The sequence below is a fragment of the Mastacembelus armatus genome, chromosome 22 (genome assembly GCF_900324485.2).
Source record: "Mastacembelus armatus chromosome 22, fMasArm1.2, whole genome shotgun sequence".
NCBI classification, from domain to species: domain Eukaryota; kingdom Metazoa; phylum Chordata; class Actinopteri; order Synbranchiformes; family Mastacembelidae; genus Mastacembelus; species Mastacembelus armatus.
Genome location: NC_046654.1, coordinates 17,834,447 through 17,852,807, shown reverse-complemented (window position 1 = coordinate 17,852,807; position 18,361 = coordinate 17,834,447). Strand labels below are relative to the sequence as shown.

At 42.8% G+C, this 18,361-nt stretch overlaps 1 protein-coding gene across 1 annotated transcript; it reads right to left on the bottom strand.

Annotated features, from left to right (window-relative positions):
* Nucleotides 1–208: 208 nt before the first annotated feature.
* On the bottom strand, nt 209–4,408 carry LOC113126389 (interferon-inducible GTPase 5-like). The gene is made up of 3 exons (XM_026300415.1): nt 4,247–4,408; nt 1,957–2,531; nt 209–1,597 (listed from the first exon to the last, which is right to left on the bottom strand). The coding sequence occupies exons 2-3, from the start codon at nt 2,522–2,524 to the stop codon at nt 960–962; spliced, it is 1,206 nt and encodes a 401-aa protein (XP_026156200.1). The 5' UTR covers nt 2,525–2,531; nt 4,247–4,408; the 3' UTR covers nt 209–959.
* Nucleotides 4,409–18,361: the final 13,953 nt, after the last annotated feature.

The following is an 18,361-nucleotide window of genomic DNA, read 5'->3' as shown; positions in this document are numbered from 1 at the left end:
CACATTAAAGCATTAAAATCACTGGATATTGTTTTCATTACATCAGTTAGATTTTAAATATTGATAAGGTTAGTAGTGGCCCTGTGATGGACTGGTGACCTGTCCAGGGTGTACCCCTGCTTTTCACCCAAGAGAGAGCTGGGATAGGCTCCAGCAGATCCCCGTGACCCTGGCTTTCAGGAAAAAGCAGGTATAGAAAATGGATGGATGGATGGATAAGGTTAGTATTTTAACTAAATTCATAAATTTGTGTAAACTAGTGAATTTTTCAGTAAGATATGACAAAGCCGTTTCATTATGGATGGTAAAATGACTAATTCACGAGAACAGACCCTGAATAGGAATAAGCAGGTATAGATAGGGGATGGATGAAATGAGCAATTTATTAGATCATTATTTCAATGAGAGGAAAATGCATTTGTTAGACAATGACTGTAGTGTCATGTTCCTGATCGCTAGCAGGGACACTACTTACTACCAGAAGACGTGTCTGACGCGTTGTCCAGCTTGTTGGTGATAAAATTAAATGATGGGCTGTCAGCCACAAGTACGAGTTACAACTTTATTAATGTCCAAAGATAATGATCCATCGATGTACAATAGTGTTAAAATCCATAAAACCCGACCAACAAATCTTCCTGCACAACGGTCAAAAGACTTCCGGTAGCGTCACCAGAGAGGACCAGCTGCGTCTATTTAACCCGCCCCAGACAATCATACAGTGATCACCTGACCCCATGTAGTGTCAAACCAGATAGTGCAGAATAAAAGGAAACAAACAAACAAAAACATTAATTTGGCTCTAACAATAACCATCACATTACCTGATTGACTCAAAGTGTTAACCAAACTAGAAATCTATGACTGGCATACAGTATTTAATAAAAATGTTGCACTCAAAAATATTTTAAACTGTCATCAGAATTGTGCCCTAAAACATTTCCATTGACCTTATGATATCACACTGAGGTGTTCAAACCCAGGGCCCTTGTCAATACATTCTGGGCATCTTCAGCAACCATGTCCAGGAAAGTACTGAGAGCTCTGTATGTAGATGTAAAAGAAAAGGCCATTGCTACTGGGATTCCAAATAGTGGAATGAATCTGGACCCTTCCTCTCCTGCCATTAATGCACCTTGACTGAGAGACATAGACAGTATGTTAACAACAAGCTCTTTGGTGATTTCTTTTGCAGCCAGTGGTGATTTCATCACTGCTGTAAGATCATCTAAAGTCACACCTGCTCTGAGAGCAAGATTCTGCAGTGACTTGTCATCAAGACCAAAAGTAAGTTTGTACCTTATAATATTAATAATCAGAATCGGTATATCAACAGCCACAGAAAGCCCAGGAAGTGGTACAGCTGCTACGCCTGCTGACCATAAGGCATAGTATTTTATCTTTGACTGGAGAGCCTGTTTCTTCTTCTCAATGATTGCATGGCTGATGGTGGGCATGGCCAAAAGCAGAGCATGTCTCTTGTGTGCAGGAAGCTCCTTCTCAAGAGTGTCCTGTAATGCAGGGAAATCATAGAGTTGGAGCTCAAAACTGGACACCAGGAAGACCTGTGGAGCCTTAACTCCTTGGTTCTGAAGACCTGTGTCACAATTAGAAAAGGGAAAACTATTTCAGGTGATGAAGTTAAAATAAAATTAGAAAAAACTTACTCCTTAAGTCTTCTTCTGTCTGCTTACACTTCCTGGCAGCCCTCTCCAGATGACACAAAGCCAAGTGGATTGTATGTGCAGTACAAACACTTTTTAGTAGTTTTAAACAAGTAGTGGTGAAACTTGTGGGTGCTCATGAAGGGCTCTGTTAATGTTCATATGAGTCATTTAATAGTCGTCTCAGTCGTCCAGGTGAAGTTATCTAGAAGTTGAGTCATGACAACTGGACTTCTAGTTTTTAGGTTTGTGTGTGTGTTTGTGTCTTTGTATACAGTAACAATGACACTACCTTGAATGCAGTTTTCCTTGATTTGTTCAAGTGTCCTTTCTGCGTTGAAGTCCCTCTGACTTCTTTCTGCATCGTGTAGGTTATGGTCAATCTTGGAGCGAACGAAGTAGAACTTCTTCCCCATCCTCTGGATCTCCAGGGCGAGTTTCACATCATTTTCTCTGAAGCGATCAGCTGAGATGATGATGAAGAAGTCAAACCTTTCAAACCCAACATGCTGCAGGTACTTGTCAGCTGGAAACTTCACGGTGCCAATACCAGGGAGATCCCACAGTGTAACATTGGGATAGTTTGGATGGGGGTATGGAGTCACCTCTGATGTGGTTTCTACACAACCAGTAGGGGCAGCTCTCTCATCCCTGTTGTCTATGCCTCTAAAGGCATTGACAAAGGTAGATTTACCAGAGCCAGACTCTCCTGTGATGCCAATATTTAGTGGAATTTTATTCTGCTTTTCTAAATATTCTTGAGCCTTTTCAACTCCTGCAGCAGCACCACTGTTCTGCAGGGCTTGTTTGATTTCTTCAGCTGCATCCATATCTAGAAATGAACCAAATGGATCTTCCATGTTGATCCTTCAAAAAAGAGAAAACATGAAAATCACCACACTATGATCTTGTAATTAGATATACGGAGCATTTAAAGGCTCATGAACCCTTTGTTGGTGTTTTGAGTTAATTAGCTGATTAGAGTGTGACACAATGAGTCTCCAATATTGAACTTTTTTCACAATATTCTAATTTTCTGAGATACTGAATTTTGGGTTTTCAGTAGCTGTAAGTTATAATAATCAAAATTAAGAGAAACAAACACTTGAAATCTATCAGTCTGTGGGTAATGAATTTACACGAGTTTCACTTTTTGAACTGAATTATTGATGATGTTCTGATTTATCGAGATGAACCTGTATAGTAAATATGTCACAATCCTTGTTCTAGTTTCCTGTTTTGGACTTTTATTTTTGGTATGTGTTTCCCTTTGTCACCAGTGTTAGTCCTTTCTTCTCAGTTTCACCTGTGTCTGCCTTGTTCCCTGGTTTTCTCCACCCCCTGATGTTCCTTCATTGTGTGTGTACTTCCGTAGGCAACTATGTGAACTAGGTGATCAGCCTGTGCATTAAAACGGACCAGTCTGGATCAACCCCTGGCACTTTATTCATGAACAGATCACAAAGCACAGTGGATCTTTAAATCTTTAAAACTATATCTTGCAGCTATTTTGCAGTAAGTTTGAACTTTCATAAGAATATTTTAAACTTGTTCTGAACACTGCGTTGGTAAAAAAAAAAACTTTTTTAATTACTCAAACAGAACATATAACTGTATAGCACAAGGTACTTTGAACATAAAAAATAAATATCTGATGCCTATTTGTCAAACTAAGAAAACAGTCTGCTTCTGTATTTTTTTCTGCTTTCCGGTGGAACGACCATCTGTCTCCCCGCTTTCACCCACATCTCTGAAAATCTTTGCGCAGGTGACATTTGGAAAAGACGCGCATGGAAAGCCGCTGGAAGAGGGTCGCGGTAGTGTCCTGGAGGCGGTATCATCTCTATTTTCACACGAGCGGGATTTGGAGCGGGGCGCTGATAGTGAAAGTCCGTTTCTGGTTTTATTATTGTTTGCGCCAACAGCGTTTCACTTAGATATATTTTGTCCGGGGATAAAAATAATTCAGCAGAGGTAGGGATATTTAGACCGGACGGAAAATTTAATGTTTGCGTGCTCCCGCGAGGTGCAGCCAGAACCCGGTCTAACAGGTTTCGGTCTCTTGTGTCTCCTTCTTGGTTTCCTAGTTCTGTTTCCCCAGTGAGAGAGTGCACTCTTCTGAGTCTCCGTGGTCTCTCTGTTTCGGTGTTCCGTGTTACCGGACCTCAACTTCCCTGTATTAACCTTGTATCCAGTTCCCTTGGTTCCCATTTTCCCCAGCTCCGTGTTTCCTGGTTCCCTTACCCCCTAGTTCAGCTCCTACACTCCCAAATTCCTGAGTTGAGTTTTTCTGTTCTGTCTAATAAAGTCTTTAAGTCTGCATACTAGGGTCCAAAATGAATTCATTAACATAAAACCAAGCCAAAAGAATATAACTGACATAATTTAAACGGATATTATAAACTACAAAACGAGGCATCTCATAACCCAAAAAGGAAATTATAAACAATACATCAGATTAATTACAGCACAGTGGAATATATTATTTGCAGTTTAGTCTGTGTTTAGACTGAGACTTTTTAGTTTCTTATTTCTTAGAGATTAAATATGACATTTTGCTGAATCTTAGCACAGCTACTCACTGAGTTTTCTTCCTGATGTTGAAACTGATTTACTCCAAGAACATTTGATTGGAAAGCAGAAGAGACAGTTTGCAGATATTTTAGTTCAATTCAGTCCTTGAGTCAGAACAGAGTCACACTGTTGAGAAGGAAAGAAGAGTCTGAACATCATATGAAAGTTACAGCGACTGTAAGTGAGGTGAGGTCCAGGAAAACTAAGTGGGAGGAGGAACCTGTTATTTTTCTTACTTACACTTTCGATTTTACACTTAAGTACACTTAAGGAGATTCTAGGTGTGGCATTAAAACTATTTATTGGAACTAAACTGATTTTAAAAAAACAACAGTTTAATGGCCTCTACTACTTTTATAAGAATGATTTACTTGCTAGTATTTGAATAAACCAGTTCTACTTGTCATTTTGTACCGTCCACCTGTCCCTTACTCAGAGTTTTTAACTGAATTCCCTGACTTTCTGTCTGATCTAGTGCTTAGATCAGATAAAGTCATTATAGTGGGAGAGTTTAACATTCATGTAGATGTTGAAAATAACAGCCTCAGCATTGCATTTAATTCTATATTAGATTCAATTGGTTTCACTCAAAATGTTAACAAACCCACCCACTGTTTCAATCACACCCTTGATCTTGTTCTGACCTATGGCATCGAAAATGAACATTCGCAAGTCAGCATCATTGACAGATCATGGGGAGAGACTTTCATCCCCAGTCACATGGTGAGGCCCCTGGGTGAGCTCTTAGACCCAGGAGAAAGCCTAGATCTCTGTGCAGCAAACGGACAGCCTATCCCGTATGATGGGTGGGTCGAGTTGACAGTCAATCTGGCAGGAAATGACAACCCCAATCTTACCATCCAGGCTCCCTTTCTGGTCAGTCAACTTCCCCTCCCCCAGCCCTTACTGGGGGCTAATGTGCTCCAAGAGATGATTAAGACAAGAGTCTGTTGGCGAAGCACATGCCATTGTGATCAGTCTCCTCCATAGGGCTCTTGGCGTGGACGAAGAACAGGCAAGGACTATAGTGGGTTTCATTGAAACCCGGAAGACAACAAACTATAGTATGGCGACAGTAAGAGTGGGCAAAGAAAATGTTAGCATTCCAGCGGGAGAAAAGAGATACAAAACTTGTTCTGAACACTGCGTTGGTAAAAAAAAAATTTTTTTAATTACTCAAACAGAACATATAACTGTATAGCACAAGGTGCTTTGAACATAAAAAATAAATATCTGATGCCTATTTGTCAAACTAAGAAAACAGTCTGCTTCTGTATTTTTTTCTGCTTTCCGGTGGAACGACCATCTGTCTCCCCGCTTTCACCCACATCTCTGAAAATCTTTGCGCAGGTGACATTTGGAAAAGACGCGCATGGAAAGCCGCTGGAAGAGGGTCGCGGTAGTGTCCTGGAGGCGGTATCATCTCTATTTTCACACGAGCGGGATTTGGAGCGGGGCGCTGATAGTGAAAGTCCGTTTCTGGTTTTATTATTGTTTGCGCCAACAGCGTTTCACTTAGATATATTTTGTCCGGGGATAAAAATAATTCAGCAGAGGTAGGGATATTTAGACCGGACGGAATATTTAATGTTTGCGTGCTCCCGCGAGGTGCAGCCAGAACCCGGTCTAACAGGTTTCGGTCTATTGTGTCTCCTTCTTGGTTTCCTAGTTTTTTCTGATCCCCGCCTATGATACAACCAGAGTAACCGCTAGATGGAATCAACCCAAAATTTTCTCCATCAGCTACATCGTCTACAGTATTTTGTGGACAGCTACATCCTGGAATTCATTGTCAATGTCTTGAATAATAATTCAGCTCTACAATGAATGAACATACCAGTGATCATCAGCAGTGGGTTGCCATTTATTGGTTCACCCTCAGAGACATGTTTGGATGTAAAAGTAACACATACCTGTCGTTGTCCATGTGGTGTCCGTGCCAGTGTTATGCCGAGTTCTGCATGCCCCATTTGGGAATAATGTGTCTTACAGTCGCTTTGGGAGGGGGATGCATAATATGGCACGGGTGATTGTTGGAAGGGGCTGGCTTGCTTCGCTTGCAGCGGCATCCCCTACTTCTTGTTGCTCCATTTGGGCTGTCACTTACGCTATACATAAAATACATCACAGGACACCATGTTTTCTCTCTCCAGACAGCGACCGGGGACCCAAAGCTGCTTCGCACGCTCTGCTCCTCTTTTATTAGGTTTTAACACGGAACACGTGACAACAACAAACAAGTGACGTGACTACGTCACTGCACGTACGTTCCTCAAATAAACACCTGTAGTTCACTGCACCATAACACCCCCACTCGGTGAAAACTACTCTCACTTGCTGTATACTACATTCCAAACAAAAATGAGTGGAACTTTATTAACTTGGCCCTAGTTGCAGACTTTGTAAACAAGTCTGCGGCCATCTCTTCTGTTGGACAATACACCAAAACAATTTTGCTCTGTGACACATATGACCTTATGAAGTGGTACTTTATATCCACATGCTTGCTCCTTTGGTGGTTCACAGGATTCTTTGCTAGGCGGATTGTCCCCTGATTATCCTCATAGATTTTTGCTGTTGTATGCCCAGAATAAGTGTCCATGTCCTTCAGTAGCTGTATGAGGTAGAGCGCTTCTTGTGCTGTTGCCGCTAGCGCTACGTACTCAGCCTCACAGGTTGAAAGTGCCACTGTTTGTTGCTTTTTAGTTTTCCACGAAGTAAAAGCACCATTTTCATTCAGGCTAAAGCAATAGCCTGTTGTGCTGCGTCTGTCTGTTAGATCATTAGCCCAGTCAGCATCCGAAAATGCCATCAGTCCTAGTTTAGTGTCACTTTTTCTGTAGCACAGTTCATAATTCCCTGTACCCTTAAGGTATCTGTACACATGTTTCACTGCTATCATGTGTTTCTGTCTGGGGTCTGACATATGCTGTGACAGTTTACTCACAATCCAGCTTATATCTGGTCTTGTGCAGGTCATGACATAAATGAGGCTGCCTAGCATTTCTCTGTACTTTCTTTGGTCAGTTTGATCTCCTTCTGGAGTGAGATCACATTTTACTTCACTGGGAGTGGCTCTAGGCTTACAGTCATGCATGCCAAATTTCCCCAGGATCTTGTCAATGTATCTGGATTGGTTCATTTTAACTTTCTTTTGCTTCTCATGTCTACTGTGTTAATATTTTTAGTGTATTACCCTCAAATGATCACATCGGTCCTGGTCTATGACCGTCAAACACTACTAAATCTCCGATCGGCTGCCCGTGAAGTGTTGTTGTCTGACGGTTGTGGACAAAACCCGCTGCCTCCGCTGTTTTCTGGACCACCGTCCTACCTGTGCCATCGCATGCTCCCACCTAGGCGGCGAAGACGGAGACGCGGATGTCGTGCGGGTTGGTTGGTGCGATCGAGGGCTGGTTTGCGTGGTGCCTCAACTGCCTCCGGGACTGGATGTGGACGTTCCCCTCGGTTTTGTGTGTCATGGCGCCTTCTGGGCCCGACCTGCGGCTGTCTGGTTCCAGTTGTGGGTTTCTTGGAGGACGAGGGGCCTCAGTTTCGGTATCTGGCGGCTCCCCGTCTCCGCCCTCGTGGAATAAATCTTCGACACCTGAGGCTATTGCCCCGTGCCGCGCCAGCTGTTGGACTTCAGGCCCAGAATCTATTTCCCACCAGGTTTGGCTTGCTAAATGTCAGATCATTGACTAATAAATCTTTTATACTCAGACATTTTGTCACTTCTCAAAACATGGATTTCTTCTGTATGACTGAAACATGGCTTACAGTCGAAGACTCCATGGCTTTTTTTGAATTTTTGCCACCTGGCTGTGGCTATTTTAATTTTCCAAGGACATCAGGCAGAGGAGGAGGTATGTCGATTGTTTTTAAGGAGGACTTTAAATGTAAGCAGCCTTCCTTTATATCTACATTTCACAGTTTCGAACTGGCTGCTATTGAAATCGGTCGGTCTAATCATGTGCTGTGTGCTGTTATCTATCGGCCTCCTGGATATAATAAGGATTTTATTAATGACTTTTCTGACTTCCTTTCCGAGATTATGCCGAATTACGACCGTGTCCTCATTCTCGGAGATTTTAATATTCATGTGTGTTGCCCTGATAAACCCTTGGTGAAGGACTTCTTAAATATTGCTGATTCTTTTAATTTGGTGCAGTCTGTTATTGGCCCTACGCACAAACAAGGCCACACGTTGGACCTTGTTTTTTCTTTTGGCCTGCCCGTACTCAACTTGGAGATTGGCAACCCAGTATTTTCCGATCATATGCCGGTTTTATTTGAGGTGGGGTTTTCCACCCCCACCGTCAAAATCCCTGCTCCTGCTCGACGCTGCCGGGCATTGAACTCCTCTTCTGCTGGTTGCTTTTCTGCTGCTTTCGAGTGCCTTGGTCCCCCACCTGCCTCCATCTCCGCTCACTGTGACGACTTAACTACCTGGTTTTATTCTTCCTGTCTCTCTGTCCTGGATTCTGTGGCCCCATTTATGACCAAGCGGCCAAAAGCAAAATCTGACCCGTGGCTCAACGATGGAACCCGAGCTCTCAGGCGGCAGTGTCGCAAGGCTGAGCGTACGTGGAGAAGGGACAAACTGCAAGTTTCTCTCGAAATATGGAAGGACTGCTGGAATAACTACCAGAACACTGTTAAAGAGTCCAGAAGGCTACATTTCTCAAATCTCATTTCCTCAAACTGTCACAACTTACGAGTGCTTTTTAACACTATTGATTCTGTTTTTCATGGTCCACAGTCTACTTGCTTAGAAGCTTCTGTTGAGTTGTGTAATGACTTTCTTCACTTTTTTGTGGATAAGGTTGCCACTTTTAGGTCTCTTATCTCACTGCCTGTTTCTGCTCCTTCGGTGTCTGTTCCTTGTTGTGCTGTCTTTTTTGTTCAATTCCAACCAATATCTATGTCACAACTAGAGGATGTGGTTGGCTCTCTGAATCCCTCAGGCTCCCCACGTGATCCAGCTCCCCCGTGGTTTTTTAAAGAGGTTTTTCCCTGTGTAGGCAAATTGGTCCTTAATGTTATTAACAGTAGTCTATCGTTTGGTGTTGTTCCTTCTAATTTTAAACATGCGGTAGTGCAACCGCTTATAAAGAAACCTAGTCTGGATCCATCTGTGTTGACTAACTATAGACCTATTTCTAGACTACCGTTTTTTTCAAAGGTTTTAGGAAAAGTTGTTTATGCTCAACTGAAAGCGTTTTTGGATGAGCATGAGATTCTAGAGATCTTTCGGTCCGGTTTTAAACCACACCACAGCACAGAGTCAGCTTTAATTAAAGTTTTTAATGATATTTTTACTTGTTCTGATACTGGCGATTTCGTGGTTCTTATTCTTCTTGATTTATCTGCTGCCTTTGACACAGTTGACCACAACATTTTGATTTCCCGCCTGCATGACGTTGTGGGAATCCGTGGTCTTGCATTGGAGTGGTTTAGAGCTTATCTGGTAGCTAGAACTTTCTCTGTGGGTCTTGCCAGCTTTGAATCCTCCTCTGCTCCCCTGTCCTCCGGGGTTCCCCAGGGTTCCGTTTTGGGTCCTTTACTTTTTTCCCTCTACTTGCTTCCTCTGGGTCACATCTTTAGACAACATGACATATCATTTCATTTTTATGCAGACGATACCCAGGTCTATTTTCCATTGAAGAAAAAGGAGGGTTTCTCAATTGCACGTTTGCTTGCATGTCTTGACGACATTAAAGCCTGGATGGCGTTAAATTTTCTTCATTTTAATGAGGCAAAGACAGAAGTGATGTTGGTTGGCTCTAGTGCCTCTAGTGTATCTTCCAGTGTTAATCTAGGTCCCTTGACATCATATCTTAGACCACTGGTCACTAATTTAGGTTTCAAAATGGATAGGGATCTTAAATTTGATAAGCAAATCGGTGCAGTGGTAAAATCTGGTTTTTTTCACTTAAGGCGTTTGGCAAAACTACGACCTCTAGTGTCAAAGCAGCACTTTGAGCTAGTAATTCATGCCTTTGTTACATCACGCCTCGATTACTGTAATGCTCTGTATCTTGGGGTTAGTCAGGCATCCCTTTTACGTCTCCAGCTGGTCCAAAATGTGGCGGCTCGTCTTTTAACTGGAACGCGAAAAAACGAGCACATCACACCAATCCTGGCTGCACTCCATTGGCTGCCAGTGTCTTTTAGGGTTCATTTTAAGGTTTTATTATTTGTTTTTAAATCTTTAAATGGTCTTGCCCCTCCTTATCTTACTGAACTCCTTCACCCTTATACTCCTAGCCGCTCCCTCAGATCAGCTGACCTCCAGCTTCTTGATGTACCAAAAACGAGGAGAAAGCTCCGTGGAGATAGAGCTTTCTCTATTGCTGCCCCAAGGCTGTGGAACAATTTGCCTTTGAACATAAGACAAGCCCCTACATTAGCTATGTTCAAAGTAAAACTTAAAACCTATTTGTATACTCAAGCCTTTGGACCGGCGTGATGGCGTGATCATGGACTGTTTTTATTGTTTTTATTTTTTAAAATTTTTTACTTACTCTTAAAATTCTTATTCATGTATGTGTATGTGTGTGTATGTGTGTATATATGTATGTATATATATATATATATATATATATATGTAAATTCTTTGTTTTGGTGTACAGCACTTTGTGTCAGCTCTTGCTGTTCTTAAAGCGCCTTATAAATAAAAGTATTATTATTATTATTATTATTATCCTTTTCCTGTGTGAAATCAATCCCAATGAAATGGGTAAGCTGTCCTAGGTCCTTCATTTTGAACTGACTTCTCAGTTTCTCTTTAACTTCTTTCAGACTCTTTTCATCGCTTGCAGCCACAATTATATCATCTACCCACAGTAACAAAATCACTTTTTCTTTGTCAGTGGTTTTAATGTAGACACAGTTATCGGTCTGACTCTGTATAAACCCACTGTCTTGCAGGAAATCATGCAGGATCCTGTTCCAGTTCCGTCCTGATTGTTTTAAGCCATAAAGTGACTTGTTCAACTTACATACTAGTGTTTCACCCTCCTTTGACTTTTCACAAAAACCTTCAGGTTGATCCATGTATATTTCATAATCAATGGGTGCATGCAAATAAGCAGCCTTAACATCCACTTGATGCAGTTTTAGATTATACTGTGCTGCCAGTTGTATCAGTACACGTAATGAGGTCAGGTCAGCAGTTGGAGAGAAGGTTTCGGAATAGTCAAGTCCTTCTACCTGACTGTATCCCTTCGCTACATACCTGGCTTTGTATGTCACATTGCCTTTTTCATCTTCTTTAAGAGCATAGACCCATCTTACCCCCACTGTCTGTCTACCCACTGGTAACGGTACAAGTGAGAATGTGTTATTCTCTTTGAATGAGTCTAACTCTTCTCTCATAGCTTTACTCCATTTAGCAGCATCTGGTGACCCTACAGCTTCCTTGTAGGTCTGGGGCAGCCCAACTGTAGCTCGATAACAGTAGTCAATGGTCAGCTCACTGCTCTGTGCTGTGCATTCATAGTCCTGTAAGTATTTTGGTCTCTTTTTAGCCCTACATGAGGTCCATGTGGCTTGTGTTTTTGTGGAGTTGGAGTTGCTGTGTAGCTTCCTGAACTATGCCTTGTTCACTGTCTACTGTAGTCTGCTCTGTCAGTAATTGACCTGTATGTACCTTCCCCCACTTAACGTAGTAGTCCTCTGTTAGGTCTGTGTCCGTCTGCGTTTGTCTCTCTCCAGACAGCGACCGGGGACCCAGAGCTGCTTCACGCACTCTGCTCCTCTTTTATTAGGTTTTAACACGGAATACGTGACAACAACAAACAAGTGACATGACTACGTCACTGCATGTACGTTCCTCAAATAAACACCTGTAGTTCACCGCACCATAACAGTGATTTCTAATGTGGGATTTTACGACAGAGCAAATGGTCACTGACGTAAACCAATGTGGGGGTTGAATGTTTGCTTGACCCTTTCGTGGTATGTGGTTCTGTCTGTTTATTGGTTTAGTGTTTTAGGGTAGAAGGTTGTAAATGACTGCCAACAATTTGTTTCTTTGATGGTAAGAAGACTGAAGATAGTACCTGAACAAACAATGTGGGGGTCTGTTCAGGATTAGTCCAAAGTACGGTATATAAACTGGTCTTGTAACACAGACGGCAGAGGACTTCTGCAAGGATGTCCTCTCCGGGGCCCGTGATTAAACCTGAGATGATTCATCACACTTGTGGTTGTTTTCTGAGAATTAGCAACTCTCAAACTTAAAGAAATTTCTACCACACTAACTTGCCGAGATATGCATCCCCTACGATATGCATACGTGTGTTTATGTTATACTTGTATAATGGTATGAACACAAACATGATATTTCAATTAATACCAGTATGTTTTACGTAATGTGAACCTCACAATGAAAAAATCAGCTGTACAACAGTGTCAGTGGCTTAAATAATAGGGGATGCATATCTCGGCAAGTTAGAAATCACCCTTGCCATATTATGCATCCCACTTCCAAAGCGACTGTAAAACACATTATTCCCAAATGGGGCATGCAAATCTCAGCAGGCATGCAGAACTCGGCATAACACCCGGTGCCTCCATCAGGATGAAACAGAATGCAGGGGTAGCAAAACAAAGCGTTAGCTACTTTTCAAACCCCTCCATGTTTTCTGCTCATACCTGCTCCGCGAAAAACCCCGATTATACATTTCCCCCTTGTAGATACTTGTTTTATGTTTAAATTTGGTCTGGGTGGTCCTGATTCTTTAGTTGCCTGATTATCCTGATTACTACAACAACTGAATGGTATTTCCCTTAACAATTTGATCATGTTGCTCTGAGACGAGATAATGTTAGCCATGTTGACCGTGAATCCCGCTAGCTTGCTACTCCCGCGAATTGTAACACCAGGTTACGTATGATGAAAGCACGTTAGTGCAAGCCCTTCCGGAATCCATACAGAATACATTGCAGCGTCTAAAGTTTGAAAAAAAAAAATTAATATGACAGTCTATGAGAACTATCTGGGCGATTTTCACCCAGACTGAAATCGGCCCAAATGGGGCGGGTGCAGCACTCCACGGAACAAGCCTTGATGCTGATTGGACCATATTCAGAGACAGGCAGGATTAACTGCCTACAACAGTGACAGATAATGTTAATGTGATTAAAAATCTTAATGTATTTTTTTAAAATCCTCTCTTTAACCCTTTGGTCGTGCGACGCCCCATCGCCCATAGGAACAAACCGCCCATGTCTGTTTCCCAAGTGAGAGAGTGCACACTTCTGAGTCTCCGTGGTCTCTCTCTGTTCTGTGTTACCGGACCTCAACTTCCCTGTATTAGCGGAACTGTGTCCAATTCGGATCACTTTTTAGCTAACATTCTATTAAAATTTTTCTTTAAATACTAATATATTTGATCACATAAAGTTTTCAGCTGAGTTAATAGCATATAATTAAAGTATAGGTTATTACCTTTCTAACCATATATAACGTAACTGTGTCCATTTCGGATCGCCCCTCGCAGCTATTGTCCAATTGTGACCACATCCGGTCTAATGCACTTTCCGGTCTTTTCGGGGGCATTGACGCCAACGGTTACAGCTAACCGGTAAGTTGGAGTAATTTACACATATTAAACTATTTATATGCCAAATTTCATATGTTTTTATGGATATTTAAGTGTCTAAAATTTATATTAAAGTGACTTTGACGGCTAAAAGCCGCGAGAATGCTTAGATCGCGCTTAGGCGACGCTCTTTTCCCGGCTAAAGTGTGCCTTTATTTTTGCTGTACTAGGAAGATCTGTTCTCAAACGAGTGCATTTTGTAGCTAGCTTGACGCGATTTTGTCTAGCTAATTAAAGTATACTATAATGTCACATAAACCTGCTTGGAAACAAGTAAATAAGTAGGATGACAAGAGGAAAGTTGCAGACGCGGGAAAAGCTCTTAAAGAATCCACTTGACGTTTTTGTTTCTTAATGATCATTGAAGCATAAAGGCCTATTGAACAAATATCCAACCTTAAATAATATAGCTGATACAAGTAGCCAGTACAATCTGTTCTTAATAATGCTCAAATACAGCTTTTTTTAATGGTATTTGAATTGAAATAACAAGCTGTGTGTTTGTATGGGTGGGTAGGAGAGAGTGAGAGGAGAAAAAAAATGTTTGTGTGTGTTCACAGTGAACATTTGATAAAACTGAAGCACTGATAATAAATATACACACACACACACACACACACACACATCAGGCTGTATGAATTGAGATGCATTAAGTTTCTAGTTATTGTTTTATGTTTCTAACTAAATAGAGAAAAAGAGAAAGAAAAGAGGCAGGAGAAGCCGAGACAGAGAGACAGACAGAGACAGACAGAGAGACAGACAGAGAGACAGACAGAAAAGAAACAAAAATAAAAAGAGAGAAAGGTAGGTATGTTTGTGTGTGTATGAGAGGGTGTGTGTCTTCTATTTTTTTCACAGAAGCATCAAGATGTTATTAGAAAAACTGCATGTAGAAAATGTACTGTGGACCCCCTTTAAGGTAAACATCAATAGCTATTCATGTGGTAAATATGGGTGGCTATGTTTAGTACCATTTAAAATTTTGTTTGGTACATGAATTTTGTCTTTTCACCAAAGTTTGTATTGTTAATTTATAGATGCCCAACATCCGTCAGCTCACAAAAAGGGAGAGGAAGACAAGGAAGTGGACCCTGGAGGCCATGGAACTGGCTTTACAGGAGGTGGAAGCAGGCAGGCTCAGTGTGAGGCAGGCAGCCAAACATTTGGGAATTCCCTAGACCACCCTGAGAAACAGAGTCAGTGGAAGGGTGTCCTCTGATTGTGCGCCGGGTCAGAGGACACTTCTCACCCCTGAAGATGAGAATTCGCTGGTGGAATACTGTTTGTATTCTGCCAGTCATGGGTTTCCTCTGACAAAGCCTCAGGTCGTGGCCCACGCTCTGGCCATTTACAACCTCCGCTACCCAGAGGCTCCAAAAACGGCGCTTGAACTGATGTGGTGGATTAATTTCAGGGAGCGGCATCACCATCGCTTTCCATCCAGGACCCCAGACATTATCGACTGTGGGAGGGGATCCTGTGCCAAGAGGGGGCCCATTGAGGAGTACTTCAGGCTCCTCACCACCACCCTGGAGGAGCACGGGTTGAGGGAGAAGCCCCGTCAAATCTACAACTGTGATGAGACGGGGTTTCAGCTGGCTCAGACAAGAAGAAAGGTCATCATGCCCCGGGGGACCAAACACACATACCGGCAGGCCCAGGGAACCAGGGACCACATCACCGTCCTGGCCTGCTTTAACGAGGCTGGGGAGGATGTCCCCCCTTTCATCATCTACAAGGGGGGATATCCAGGGGGCCCCTATAACAAGGAAGGGGTCCCTGATGCCCTGTATGGGAAGTCGCCAGCAGGGTACATGGACAGAGAGCTGTTCAGGAAGTGGTTTGTCGGGCACTTCCTCAAGTTCGCCACCCAGGAACGCCCGCTGCTGCTCGTCATGGACGGTCATCAGTCCCACCTGGATCCAGAGCTGGTCCGGGCGGCACAGAGGGATGGGGTCATTCTCCTTTGCCTGCCACCACACACTTCTCACATCCTACAGCCTCTTGATGTGAGTTTCTTCGGACCCTTGAAGGCATATTTCTCTGGTGTTACAGGAGATCTGTTGGCAGTAAGCCACTCTTTTTTGGTTTCCAAAAAAGAGTTTTCAAGGGTCCTGAGAAACTCTTGTCAGAGGCTTAAAGATCGCAGGGTTGTAGTGGCTGGGTTCAGGAGGTAGGGCCTTTACCCTCTGGACCCATTGGCCATTGACTGGTCACGGGTCATACCGTCTGGGCCACGTCGTGGGACCTCACCACCTCTGCCAGCCCCATCAGCATCTTCCTGGGCCGCGCCTGATGCTACCCACCCACGTACTGTTTCCCCCCTTAGTGTTGCCCCACCCTCAAGCCTACTTGCCCCTGCATCTTCACCCTACTCTCATCCTTCTCCTGCTGCCCATCCCCTAACAATCTGTGTCCCCGCCCACCAGACCACTGTCCCCCCTCCTCCACCTCCCCAGAGTCAGGAGGAACACCAGCAAGGCCCGGGTGCTGACAGCTCAGGAGATGTCTGGTGTCATTGAGGAGGCGGAGGACCGTGCTGCAAGGACAGAGGCCCAAGCTCTGGCCAGAAGAGATCGGGAGCAGCAGCGGGCTAAAGACATCAGTCTGGCAGCCACTTCCTGCACGCTGCCTGGCGGCTCCCACCCCAGCCGCAGAAGACGAGTGCCCCTCGGGGCAGCACCAGCTGCCAGCTCCGGCCGTTCCATCGCTGGTCCCTCTGTTACCTCTCACGGTACCTGGCTGCCTGCCCCCAGCAGCACACCATTGCCCATGAGCCTGCCTGCTGGAGATTGTGTCCCCCCCTCCATGTTTTCCGAAGACCGTAAGTTATATCTGTTTTACGCTTTGGAGTATTTGATGATTCAAATATAATAATTATAGCAATGGATAGCAATTTGCTACATATTATTTTGAGCATTTATTTGTATGCTAAAATACAAACCTTTTGTTTTAGAGCCATCAACATCAGTGCAAAAATGTGGACTCCAGGGGTCCCAAGTGTCTTCCTCTCCCTCCCACCAATGTAAATGCTTAATATAAACTGCACAAAAAAAAAATTCTGACATGTTGGTAGCATTATCCCTGAAGAAGAGTAAGCAAGATGTATCTAAAGTCTTTCTCTTATTTTTTCCAACGGCCCACCCTTTGTCCAGCTCCTTCTCCTCGTCCACTGGACCCACGACATCCATCGGTAGTAAAAATAAACATAACAGATGCATTACAGCCCATAATAGTTATTGAGTTATCTAACTTATGCTTCTTTCTGTGAGTAGGTCACACCGCTCAGAAAAGAAGACAGGAGGCAAATGTCTGGTGGTCTGACCAGTGCAGGAAGCCTGAACCTCCAGGAAGTTCAGAGGGATTGGTGTCGTGGGTCCAGTGTGACAACTGCCACAAATGGTTTCACACCATTTGTGTGGGCTAGGAGGAGGAGGAGCTGGGACAAGATTATTGGTGCTACTGGTGCCAGGACATTTAAACATTTTTTTGTTGTTCATTTTATTTATTTATTTATTTATTTTTTAATCTAAATAAATCATATTATCCGCATTTGCTTATCATGTGACTTGGTTTGTTAACACATTTTAATACAGTCCTTATATTTACAACACTGCAAATATTGCTCTGCTACTTGTAATTGCTTTCTTGCCCCTCTCTAGTAAGTGCGTGATCATATAATCTTTATATTTTATATGTTATATAAATTATTTAAGAAGAGATTGAAATAAGAAAAATTTGAAAAGACCAAACAGCAAGTATGAGACAGGAAGTTTAAAATCTGCATGCTTTCATTGCGCAATCTGTAATTATCAGAGCGTCCAATCTTATTTTGAAGGGCAGTAATTTGCAGCCGGATGTGTTGATAGTATTGTGGTAAACTTAGTCTGATGAGTAACAAGCTAATAACTCCCAAAAAATCAGCAGGACAAAGTGGATGCTGCGAGCAGATGCGGGCGGTCACAATTGGACAATAGTTGCGCACGGCTAACACAACCGCGATAGGGCACTTTTCTCATCTCCGGTAATAACAAATGTTGACTAAATAAATAAAACTGTGTAAGTGTAAGTGACATAATTTAAACAGATATTACAAACTACAAAACGAGGCATCTCATAACCCAAAAAGGAAATTATAAACAATACATCAGACGGATTAGTTACAGCACAGTGTAATATATTATTTGCAGTTAAGTCTGTGACTGAGGCTTTTTAAAACCTCTTAGTCACCACGCCCCTTTTTCTGTACACGGCAGAACAACACATACCCAAATTAAACTAGCTGTTGAAATATGACTCCTTCGCCCCTCTAGCTTCGTCCGCTGCGTGTCCACCGTTGTCAAGGCAACTTACTGTAGCGGTGGGGGCCGTTTAAATCCCCCTTACGCTTTATCGGCTACACAGTGTAATACGTTGCTGGAAATGGAGTTTCATTGGCTACAAGATACGTCAGTCGTCATTGCCAAACGTGTTTATAAAATTGTATTGATTTAGATATAAAATTTAAATCTT